The sequence below is a fragment of the Falco cherrug genome, chromosome 13, assembly GCF_023634085.1.
Source record: "Falco cherrug isolate bFalChe1 chromosome 13, bFalChe1.pri, whole genome shotgun sequence".
Lineage (NCBI taxonomy): Eukaryota > Metazoa > Chordata > Aves > Falconiformes > Falconidae > Falco > Falco cherrug.
In genome coordinates, this window is record NC_073709.1 from 27,504,650 (window position 1) to 27,517,551 (window position 12,902).

Sequence of the window (12,902 nt, forward strand, 5' to 3'; positions counted from 1 at the left end):
TGTTGTGATAAGCACTCCAATGAATGCTGGATTCTTTACATATCCCAGAAAGAGAATACCAGGAGTAGCAACAAATTCAAGTAAGCACATACCTTTTTGTTAAAAGACCAAATTTTATCCCACTCCATATTTACAACAGATCGAGAGGAGCCCTGGAAAAAAACCCCAGAAACTCACATTAATATAAACATTCCAGCTCTTTGACTTACCTAAACCAAAGTCCTTCAAAGACTACAAGCCCTCTATGGTTTGCATTCATCAAAACAGTTTAGAAAGGCATTTTGAGCTTGCAAAATAAACACTTCTTAAAGTAAGAAACCCCATTTTGCCCAGACCTGTTCACAGGTGTTCGTATTGTTGAGGTGGTACACATGAAAGCAGCATATCTTCAAAAGAAGAAACATCCCAATGACAAGTACTTTAACTGAAACTTCACAAAAACTTATCCTTTTTCAAGTGAGATTCAAAGAATCAGAACAGAACACCCACCTGAGCAGCAATAAACTGTTTTAGCCCTTCAACTGTCATGCCTCTTCTTAGGACACCACGCACAGTGGGAAATCGTGGGTCATCCCTAGTAGAAAAAGATGTTTCATCAGTGTCACATACTAAGTTCTACCTGTGGGTTACACTGATCAAAAGCTTTACTAATACTGCCACACATGAAAGGCACAGCTTCAGTGTGTTTTGCTTGCATGAAATAAGAGCTAGATGAGAAGATCTAACTGAAAAGACTGAGCTCTTATCCATACAAAAATGTATGAGCAGGTTTTCTTCTAGCTCACCCCAGAGAGGGACCTCTTGGTGAAGTAGCTCTTTTCCTGTACCTATTGAATCTTAAGTCTCTCAAAAACTGGCAAGGCAAAGTTATGTCCCTATCACGTTACTTCCTTTTCATGGCACCTGAATAATGGAACCTGAAACAACATGGCTTGATTCTTTCTTGCCCAAGAAAAAACAGAAAGATTTGAGTGACAATAACGTTATCTCTCAGTGACATAAGTGATAGAATTCTATTTTATTCTCTTATACAAGAAATAAAAAGGCCTAATCTGAAATGCAAAATAAGCAGTGGTGGGAACACAAATCAAACCTTGCTGAGGACCTTGCTAAGAATTTTGGCTCTAGCAGAGTGGCTCCGTGCATAAGCTAGGAATCCAGGCTTTCAACACAATAAAAAAATAAAATCAGAAAAAAAAACCCAAACCCCACACTTGGCACACCTTAGTAAGACAACCAGGCAAGCTAGGAACTTGTGTAAAATGATGCTCTCATAGGCTGAGCACAGAATAACCTAAAACCAGCCCAGGAAAAACACTATAAGCAGTTGTCTGACAGCATTATCCATGGATTTCTTCAGACTCCTGTACTATGAAGAGATGACTTCAGATGGCATGTTCCCACAGCTAGCCCATCACGGGAATGAACAAAGGAGCCTCTCTAGACTCCAAACTACTTGCATAAGTGTAAAACCACAGCCTACCCTTTCCCAGAAAATACTTAGGCTACTATACCACCAAGTAGTCTCTGCAGAAATTCAGTTAAACATGAAAAAAAGAAAGAAGGCAGGGGGAAGGCAGGGAGGCAGGAAGCAGGGCAGGTTTGACTAGATGGATAGGTCCAGAAGTTCTTCAATTCAGGCCCCGTTCTGGCATTGCTCAGGAATGTATCCAATGACTCAGACTGGAAAATGTGTAAGTAGCATCTACAGGCAAAAGCCAGAGTTCAAAAATAAGCTACCGCGTGTTTATTACAGGATATGAATGACTTACTGTAGAGTAGTAAATAGACTGAGACAGTAGTGGCACAGCCAGTGGCAGAAGCCACTGTAATTAAGCAGTGTTCTTAAATACTGCTTAAATATTCATTCATGCTGCGTTGATGTCAAAGCATTGTCCAAAACAGAGAATGCATGCATGCATCAGTCATGAGTATCTTAAGGAACAATGCTGAACTACAACCATGTAACATACCATCCATCCACAAGCCCTTCATTGACAAACCACGTAAGCTTTCTCTTAGAGAGCACGGTGTTGTTGAGGTTTAGGCGGCTATACTCCCATATATATGGTTTCCTTATGCCCAGTGCCTCAATGATCCAGTAGAATTGTTCATCTCTGTCATGGTATTCAGTTGTTCTCAATGCATGTGTGACACCTTCGATACTATCAACAATGGGGCAGGCAAAATCATATGTGGGATAAACCCTGTGAATAAAGACCTTCAATTAGCAGGGCAGAAGCACAAAACACTTTCTTCACATGTAAACATTTAAACTAAGGATAGTTTATATTTATATATTATAAATATTCATAATCTATGATCCTGAAAACTTTCAGATCAAGACTAAAATAGCACATACACAAGAAATTGTCCATAAAAAGATCCAGAGGGCAGTAACTTTTTAAAACAAGAAAACCTTCAAGAAATTAATTCATTGTAACCCTAATATTCAAGACTAAAAAAAAAAAATAAATCCTACACTGCTATTGTTCTTTTCAAACACATAAAATGCTGACTTATAGGGGTTTCTTCCTTAAATATCAAAAAGAATAATTAGTTAACTGAATAATGAGCAAAGCCTTCATGTTTAAAAAAAACCCCCTACCCACAGCAATAGCTCTACTATTATACACACATTAAATCAAATCAGTGTTTCCAAAAAGGGAGCTGTATAGCTGGAAACAGAGGTTTCAAATAAGCACTGAACCATAGCCTTGAACAATTGGGTAGGCTTACTTCAATGCACACCACAGTGTTTCTTCATTCTGCACAAAGACAGAAGCTGTTGTGAAAACCAAAGCAGCCACTCAGGTAAATAGATCAAGGATGTTTTGCAGCAATGTAAAATTGTAGCAACACAGAATTGCCATGGTTCTATTTAAGCTCCAAGAAATAAAGCAAACAGCTCTGCTGTCCAAGATAGGGCCATTAAGTCTTAATTCATGTTTCGACTAAAAGATCTTCACTGACACAACATATTTATGGACAAAACTGAAACAATATTCACTGCTGACCATAATGGCCAACTCAGAGGTTTTAAGCCTCATGAGCAGAAGTTTCAGAAAGTCAAGAGACTCATTACATATTCTGACCGAAAAGATGCTAGCAGGTTCCAAGTATTAGAAGAAGTTTACTAAGGAATGGTAAATGCCCTGAAAAGAGCAAAAATCACAGGCCACACAAGGAGGAAGCGGACATACTTGTAGGTACTTCCAGTACGTGGGTGAGGCTGGTTTTTACAACGATAAAGAGTTGGATCCCTCATACATCCATTGTTACTATTCATATCTATTTTTGCTCGTAGACAACAAGTTTGTCCGTATTCTGTTCCCTTTTTCATTTCTTCCCACATTTGTAGATTCTTATTAACACCTAAGTATAAAAAATATAAATCGTTTTGTAAGGTATTATGAAGTTGATACAGAACCACATTTTATTACTGCAGTAAAAAAATGCAATGTCACCCCCCACTTTATGGGATTCCCACACTGGCATGCATTTTTATGCATTTTATAATTTCAGTTTTTTAAAAGTAGTAATGAATGGTGATGAATTCATACATACACAAGTTTACTACACCTGTCAGTAGAGATATGCAATTAGTCATCTCATCCATCTTTGTCAAGAAAAATGAAGTTTTGATGCCAAATTAAAAAAATAAGAAAGCAAGATGGAAGCTTAAAATATCTTACAGTTATTTCTGTGTTTAGATTCCATTCTTTGCTCACGCTCTGCTTTCATTTGTTCTGCAGGAGTATCATCCACATATGCCTTCCCTTCTTGGATAAGCTTCTCTGCATATTTCATTATTGTTTCAAAGTGATCTGAGGTATATGTAAATTGATCTGGTTTGATGTGCAGCATCGCAACATCTTCAAGAATAACCTGCAAAGTGTGAAATTGTATACTTTAACATTTGGGAAAGCTAGTTTTCTTAAAATTTTATCCTCTTTGTACCAGATGTGATGGTTGTAATGCTCCATTGTCCAGGAAGGATAAACCGTAAGAATAACATGACATGCATGAAAGAAAAGAGAGGCGGGCACTTATCATTCATTCACAGCCTATAATTACAGGAGATCAGACTTCAAACAAATACAAGAAAGAGGCAGGAAAAGAAAAGGAGATGAAAGCTGAAACAAATCACTTGTTATTGACTAAGCAGTATTTATACAATGAAAACAACAGTGTATTGCAAGAGTTGAGTATCTTTATACTGTAGAATAAACACTGGAGAAAGAGCAGAAATAAGCTAACAGTAAAAAGGCTTTAAGCTTTTTAAGGTAAAGATGATAGAAATCTCTTCCAAGACCAAGACATAAGTATAATACTAATAATATAATAATCTAGTGCACAAAAAGTGTGCAAGAGCAGATCTGCATGTCATTTACCTTTGAATTAGCTAGTGAGTGGATTTCCCTGCTCTCTTATCATACCTTTTCAAAGTCTTCCTTCTCTTTTTCTGGATTTGTGTCATCAAATCTCATAATAAGTTTTCCTTTAAAGTTAACTTGGTAGTGCTGATTTAGCAGGGCAGCTTTGGCATGACCGATATGCAGATATCTAAAAAGGAAATAAAAAATTAATATATACACCAGCACTACTTCAGCCAAATATTTGTGTGTGTGAGGGAGGGAATGAGAAAGAATGGAAAGCAATACCTAAGTCTAACAAAGAAAACAACCCAGGGTATTTCTTGAAATACCCTACATTTATGAAAAGTAGATTGTTTTTTTCTACCACAAATTTAGTAGTTAACTGTTTAAAAATACCTAAATTTGTAAATTAGAGTGTCATTATGGATATAAAGGCAGGACTCCACTTATCACAAGTTTTACAGACTAACTTAAACCAACTGTTGATGATACTCAGTAGCTATCAGATAACCTGAACCTACCACATTCAGAAGAGTGGAATTTTCTGAAATGGTGGTTGCTGTGTATGTTTAACATAAGCTAAAAAGCTACTGTCAATTTAAACTAAATATAAAAAAAACAAATCCACAAAACAAAAATAACTCTCAATGTAAAACAGTGTCCCTAAAGAACAGTGTTTTAAGTAAAACACCAGAATTAAGACACTAAAAGCTACGAAGTAATGTGAGAACAATATATGCTGTATACATACATGCACATTACATAACTTATGATATCTGAGCAACAGTTTATGCTGCACTAATAGAGTATGGAACACTACTACAGAAGTCACACGATGCTGAACAGCCAGTTTAATGAAGAAATGCAATCATGGAAATTTTACAGCTCATCAGACAATTCTAAAAAGAAACAGAAAATTAAAAGCTGGCTGAAACTCGTATTTAGTAAATTGGCTCATCACATCTCCACTGTGTGGTTTTTAAGGAGTTTGTGGTTTGGGACTACATATCTGTACCCCTGGGCATAAGCCCTTCATCACACATCTGGTGTCAAGCTTCCCAAAGGGAGGCTATCCCATACTCCTTTCCCTTCTCAAATCTAAGCTTCGTTAAGAAGCACTGTGAGTCCTTTCACCCAGCTCACAAAGAATGTATTTACACTTCACAGCTTCTCTCAGCGCACACACCACCATTATCCACGCAAATGCCATCCTTCTGCTTCTCCTTGTCCCACTGCCAAGCAGCACCATGTCAGCTGCTGGCAACCAACCTCCTGATTCCAAGTTCAGGCAACAGTGCAATGAGGTATAGAGGAAAAGTAAATATTCAGCTCTAATGTAGATGTGGACAAAGCTTTAAATACTCATTTGGCTTAAAAGTCTTGTCTGATAAGCTGATTAACATCCTCAACAAGCACACTTTTTTTTAAAAAAAAAAAAAAAAAGCACAGATAGAACCTTCTCAAATCATTTGTGTTTCTTACCCACTTGCTTCAGGAGGAAACCTTACAATGACCTTTCCCATCTCGGCACCAGGAAGTTCAACAAACTTCCCAACATCTGCTTTCTTTTCTGTTGCCTTGAAAATAAACAGAGACATACTTACAGAATGCGTTAACTGTATAATCAGATATAAAACTCTAGATAACACCTTTTGCATCAAAATCTCCTTTCAAACCAGAAGACAAAAAGCTGCCATACTGGACCCCAAATACATCTCTTCGCAACTTTCACATTATTCATAGTACATTAAAACAAGATTAATTCTGGAGTTTTAAATTTTTCTATTACCAAATTTGATCCAGGACTGGAAGTCCCACCAAGTTGTTTCATAGAAGAAAACAGATGCTAGCCAAGTTCTTATATTAGTGTTCTTAAAATGAATGTGATCAACAAGTTCAATCAACTAAAGACTGCAATCTTTGCAGGTCTATCTGGATTTCAAAATCCTCTTTAGAAAGAGCAAACAATATAACTAAAGAGAAGTGCTAATTAAGAGGTGCGGTGCCATTTTTAAATTATTCCATTTAAGCACTGGACTACACCACTCATGCCTTTCTAAACATGAAAGTGACAGCTTTATTTTTAAAAAAGAGTTTACAAAAATTGAATTTAGTCTACAACTGATTCTCTTTAGCTCTTAAATCTCTAACTTAAAAAAAAAAATCTCTTATAGTGTATTCACACAAATAAAGCTAGTCTCTCCAGAGGATCTGAGTACATCTTACCATTTTAGCCGTTGGTTTACCAGAAGCCCACTTGGCTCCTACTGACTGAAAAGCGTGCTGTGCTTCAAGAAAGCCATACCATCGCTTTGCATGGACAGGAGCTTTGTTTTGCTGTAATTGCTCTTGCCATATGTTATTATCTGTTACAAAACAAATAATTTTTCAAGCTATTAAATTAGAAAAATGGAATGATTACCAACAGCAATTTTTAAGAATAAAAAGATTATGATTTCAAAAAAAAAAATCTACTTATGCTCACTTCTGAAAAGACATTTAGTCACGGGGACACAAGTAACTCTAAAGCAAATTAAATAAACTCTTCCCAAACCCAAGACATACTGCATTCTTTCTTGGGTTCATCAAAGCAGAAGGTGGGAGCAACTGGGGAACACACATTTTTATTTGTATCACCCACCTCAAAATTAATAACAACGTTATTCAAGACAGAATTCAAGACATAAATGTAGGATATCCCTCTAGTGTGACTACATTTGACGTTTTCTAAGCTTTATCAGATGTACCAATAATACCCTTTATTTCTAAGGGGCTGTATTTCCACAGTCTAATTTTCCAGGAACACAACCTCACTAGAAAGATTCTGACAGAGAAAGGAAAAAAAAATTATGAAAGAAGTACACTCCCTTCAGATTTCTCTCAAGAGCAGCAACTTTGAAAAAATACCAAAAGATGTTAGCTTTTAATCTTGAACAGGCATTTTACTTTCAAGAGGAAGCTGGTTATAATGAATGGTAGATTGACACCTATCAACTTTAGATACACATCTAAGAGAATATAAAACCCAAACCCATAAAAACAGATCATCAAAGTTTCTTTTAACCTCCAAAGGGTATTTCACAGAGTAACGTAAACCTCTTTTAATAATTCAAACAAAACACCAAAGAAATTTCCTCTATTCAGAAAACGTCATGGAAAGGTCTGTGTATATAATTTTACTCTGGATTGCAATATAATTTAAATATTTAATCCAAAATTTTGGGCCACAGCAAATTTTCATATTTAGGCAACACGTAATAAAAAGACACTCTTAGAGTTAACACAAAAGAAATTACAAAATTCCCATCAATGATTACATCTCATAAATTTTCAACTATAACAACCACTTAAAAAAAATTCTAGTGTTTCCTATACTATTGCCATCACTCGCAGTGCACAGGCCAGAGCAGTATGCACAATAGTATACAGTCTGGCACACAGCTAAGATTTGCTACTGGCATCCAGAAAAAGGTAAATTGGAGACTCCTGGCATACACCGATTGCAAGCCAGTGAAAGTGAGAACATGCAATGATACCTTTTAGTACAGCCCAGACACACAAGTCTGCAAGACTCAGAGAGTTTCCGACCAAGTACGTTCTTAGAGACAGACAGTGGTTGAGCTCTTGGACTGCCGAAAGAAACTGGCTGTCTGTAGACAATTTTGTAGCACTAAACTCCAGCCAGTGGTCAATCTAGTTTTAAGTGACAAAAGATAGTCAAAGTTACAACAGGAGTAAGAAAGTAGCTTGTTAAAAAAAAAAAACAAAAAAAAACAAAACAGAAGTAATATACAATCCATTTAATAGCTGAACAGAAAATACTAACTGGAACATAAATATATTGGGCAATAAATCACAATATATGCTTAAAGAACATTTAAAATAACATATACTGAAAGATTCACCCAGAACTATACTAAATGATTAAATTTAATTTTTTCCTTCAGGATGTATTCAAACTGCTGAAAATACTGGCTTTACTGAAGCTATTCCCACTGGTAAAAATAATCAGTGGGTTTTATCACACAGAGTATATAATAATCTTCATTATCCTTTAACTATTTAGATACCATATTTGCAACCTATTTGATTTTCCTGGTACTGCTATTGCATAAGTACACCATTTTCCCCTCAGTCCCTATCTTCTCTGCCTCATCTCCTTCTAGATTTTAAGAAATCTAATCCCTCCTCCGTTTCATTTCCCTCCCCTCTCTCCTGCAAAACAGTCTTCTCCTATAAAATGAAATGTATCTTGATCCATAAACAAAGAAAAATCAAGAATCAGGCTCTTGGTTAATAATGTAGCCCTGTCTATAAATTGAATCCTTCAATCCTGGAAAAGGCTAAATGTCTCTGTCCCTATTTCATGTGCAAGTGTTTTAAACCGCATCAGGAATCCTTCCAACATTCAAGCCAACGTGGCAGGCACAGATGTAATTACACCACCACAGAATTCATTTCAGTCATTTGCAGTTATACTTCAAAATATTTCCACCACAAATGCAGCTGTCACTGTAATTCTCAAATTACAACTTTATTTTTGAAAGATGCAGAAGTGAATAAGTAGTATTTTATCAAAAATACCAGTCTAGAAAGCGTGTTTGCAGAGCTCTTGGGTCTTAAGTTAAAAGAAGGGTTTTGGTCAGAAAGTTTAAATAGCAACAAAATAACCTACAACTTCTTAAATACCTTACAAGCATTATACTAAGACACACTTCCCTTGAGACCAGCTATAAGGGCTGAAGAATGATTACTACTAGCCTCAAGTAGTTGAAGAAAAGAGCTAAATCAAGACCTTCAGTCCCTCCCCAGATCTCAGAGGAAACAAATTTCAATTTATCTGTAAGTTTCAGCTACCAACTTAAAATTCAGCATACGATTATTCTGAGCTAAGCTCAAGCTGAATTCCCTCTCATATCATACTCACAGTTCCTAATAACTTTTTGTAACCTGTATAACCAAGGCAGACCAAAGAAGTTCCCTCTTCGGCACAAAAATTCTGATGCCCTCATGGCATCATGAGGGAAGCGTTACAGAATACAGGACCATGCAGGAGGGAAGAGTCCATCTGTGTGGTGATGTCTCAACACATTTCACTGAATAAAACTGGGGTCAGGGGTTTATCCATCATATACAGCAAAAACTAATTCAGTAGTGTTCCTTGGTGTTACACTAAGTGTTACAAGGTAGCAACTGATGGCAACAGAGCTGAGGAAAGTGAAGAGGGAAAACTGCAGACACCACCTTCAACCTGAGTTAGTGAACTGTCAGGTTAGGAGTTGCTCTTGCAGGGGTGGAAAAGGGCAACCCTTTCAAAGCTCAGATTTACAACTCTTCTTTATAAGTAGGAGCAAGCTTAAGAAAATGAAACCTCAGCATCCCATAGCTGGAAACAGTCTAATAATAAAATGCAGAACAATAGACACAAATTCAAAAAAAAAACCAAAAAAAAACCCAGATGCATGACTCCTTCTCACCTCAGTGTGTTCCAACAGATTCAAACCATACAACCCAGCAGAACCAGCAGCTCTTGCCAGATAACGAGCTATTGAATTCACATCTGTAAATGAAACATGCCTAAAAAAAGAAAGAGGCAAGATAAAGATATATTAAATTACTACCTCCAGTTCAATTTCAATTTTAATCATACACATAGTTGAAACAGGTGTAAAACAAATGCAAAATAATTTCTGGGTGAATCAACAGGTATCAGATCACCAGAATAAAATAAAAAAAATAATCTAACAAAAGGATATATTAATCTTTGATTTGCTATCACCAGATGGTACAACAAGCTTCTAAACATGAAACAATTTTGGTCAGACAGAGAAAAATCAAGAAAATAAAACTCTAATTATACTTTCAAAGAATAAAACTCTCCCCACATCTGACAGAATGCAGAAGTGTAACCTGAGCTACATATTTTCCAGAATATAAGCAGCTAAATCAATATTTGTTTTCTTTTCTTTTCATACAAGAAGGCTGCCTTTGAAGGGGATTCCTAGAGAATCTACAGAGGAAACAAGAGGTCTCCACTACGGTTTTAAGGGCTAGCATCAGGGTTAAAAAACATGTTTATTTGTTACTCACTTTACTCAATTCACACTTCATAGAGACTGTCCCCTGTTGAACAAACCTAGCTCTCTGTATTTCTGGTTTTTACCCAGTCTTCTCCAAATAAAAGGCTAATTTAAATTTGTTTTTCCCATTCTGCTGTTGGAAATTCTCAATAGATCCACAGGCGAAAGGCTCTCCAAAGAACATAGTTCTTTCTGTTTTAATCTCCCTTTCTACCTTCACATACAGTATTTCAAAAAGCTGCGTACTGTCAGAAATCTAACTTCAAACTCATCTAAGATAAATGTATTTTCATTAATATTTACTAAAGAGCGTTGGAAGAAAGATACATCATAACCATCAGTTCTCCAGATAATACTCATCTCCACAGTCCCACATAGGTGTAAATTACAAAATTAGAGCTCCAATTGCTTCTAAGCAAGCATTGACACCAACAAAAAGCATTCCTGTAAGTGTTCTGTTCCACTCAGTTTAATGGACTGAATGCTACACTTGTCCAAACAAGGTTTCATTTCTGTTCTGCCATTGTTCCGTACTTCCCATTACACCTATTGTGTCCTTTATAAAATCAAAAGAATTTTTGATAGCCCTCAAAAAGCCTTGCAAAAAATCAATGGAAGTTCTGGAGAAGATATAGAAGACTTCTTGATATATTAACAATTATAATGAGTCCTATTTTTAATACAAATAGATCAGCCAGTCACATTAACTGCACTAAAACCTAAGGAACTTTGTTCATTTGTAGTTTTTTTGCTTCTAGCTTTTCAAGCTTCTAGGATCCAGTATACAGAAGAGTCATAAAATATAACTAAAACCAAAAGCCACAGTGGAGGGCTAAACATACACAAAGTATGTCTTATTATAATTTCACACTTCTATCAGATTTTAATGAAGCTTTTTCAAACTTAGAAGAAAAAACATTTCTAACACACCTGCATCTACAGAAAGTGTATGAAAACTGAAGTTTTGTTTGCAGTAGTTCATACCAAACACATCCCCTTGATTACTCCAGCAAAACTAAATAAATACATGAAATGTAACAATGTTACTCTGACTAAAATCTAACTTGTGCTTAAAAAGTTGTTTATTTTCTTTGGGAAATAAAAGATCTACTTCCACCCAAACACAGTGCTAACTGGCCTCCTTTCTTTGAAGAAGTTAAAAAACATTAAGGCTGCTCCTTGCAGCTAGCGCCAGCTAACTCCAGGAATACGGAAGAATAAACCAGGGACAAGGTAATGTTACAGGAAAAGAGTAAGTTTCTCAAAAGCAATATAAAATGCCACGTAATTAAATACTAGGGCAAATATTCAAGAAGCAAAAGACAAGATGGTAATACTACTCTGAAGTATGCATGTGCTCACAAAAACCAGAAAAGTTGTACTGCAGTTTGTTATCTGATAAGATACAGCTACGCTAAAACACTCCATAAAGCCATCAGCAGTTAGCAGACCGGTTTATTTAGGAGCATGAAGTTTTGAAGCTAAGCCATCAAAAATAACCTCTAAAGTAAAATTAATAATCTCAAATTAGCGTTAATCTTTTCAGCTAACTAGCTGACAGCAAAGTTTCAGCTAGTTAGCTGAAAAGATTATCACCAGATTTTAACTGAACTTCAAAATATAACCCAGAAAAATAATAAATAAAATGTTCTCTCTTGTTTAAGTCAAGTCATTAGAACTAATGGTCTCCTGAAAAAAAAAAAGAAAAAAAATCAGCCTGAAATATCCTAAGTGAATTTCAAAGTCATGCCAAAATAAGATGGCTTCAGCAGAAATGATGCCATGAAATCCATTTACCAAAAGCATTAGTTGAGATATGAGTTCGGCTGATGCTTCTCAAGTTACAGATACACTTTTAACAGACTTTAAAATAGAGAATCAATTTTTAAAATTATCGTTCAACTGAACAAGAGAAGATTAATGCAATATTGAGGTTTGGAATAACTTTTGAAACGTAATCCAATGGCAGGGATGAGAGGACATTAACACACAAAAAATTCCATCTGATGGAACCATGATTCTAGATATTATCCACACATGGCCAAAATGCAGAAGAGCTTTTGCTTTACATTTCTGACAATTTCAATTACAGTTACAATGAGTGTTTTTGTAATGCAGTGGGAAGAAGGCATGGTACTATAAAATCATTTAATAAAATACTATTTCAAAGCCAAGTATGTAAATTTGTATTATTCCAAGATTATCCCTGTGTGTCACAGCACTTTTGGTATATACATACACACAATGCCTGAACTCCGAAAGGAAAACGGAACCAAAATCTGACTTAATGCAACTTAAGGGGAAAACTCTCTCATGCAATTAAAAAACCACCCAATTCACCCTCTTATGTAAGCTGTATCCCACATGTGCATAACACGCACTGAAATTTTTTAATGTTGTACCAATTCAGTCCCAGTACAACGTGCCACATTCCTCTGGCTTC

General features: G+C 36.0%; 1 protein-coding gene across 7 annotated transcripts in view; it reads right to left on the reverse strand.

The window, feature by feature from the left end:
• The window catches only part of EPRS1 (glutamyl-prolyl-tRNA synthetase 1), a 39,266-nt gene that overhangs the window by 22,228 nt on the left and 4,136 nt on the right, over positions 1 to 12,902 (reverse strand). For all 7 annotated transcript variants that reach the window (XM_055725737.1, XM_055725735.1, XM_055725734.1 and 4 more), the window contains exons 3-12: positions 9,857 to 9,956; positions 7,916 to 8,072; positions 6,606 to 6,745; positions 5,862 to 5,956; positions 4,440 to 4,566; positions 3,696 to 3,888; positions 3,204 to 3,375; positions 1,974 to 2,207; positions 490 to 574; positions 93 to 152 (exon numbers count right to left, since the gene is read on the reverse strand). In XM_055725737.1, coding sequence (XP_055581712.1) covers positions 93 to 152; positions 490 to 574; positions 1,974 to 2,207; positions 3,204 to 3,375; positions 3,696 to 3,888; positions 4,440 to 4,566; positions 5,862 to 5,956; positions 6,606 to 6,745; positions 7,916 to 8,072; positions 9,857 to 9,956 — 1,363 coding nt within the window. The remainder of the gene's footprint in view (positions 1 to 92; positions 153 to 489; positions 575 to 1,973; positions 2,208 to 3,203; positions 3,376 to 3,695; positions 3,889 to 4,439; positions 4,567 to 5,861; positions 5,957 to 6,605; positions 6,746 to 7,915; positions 8,073 to 9,856; positions 9,957 to 12,902) is intronic.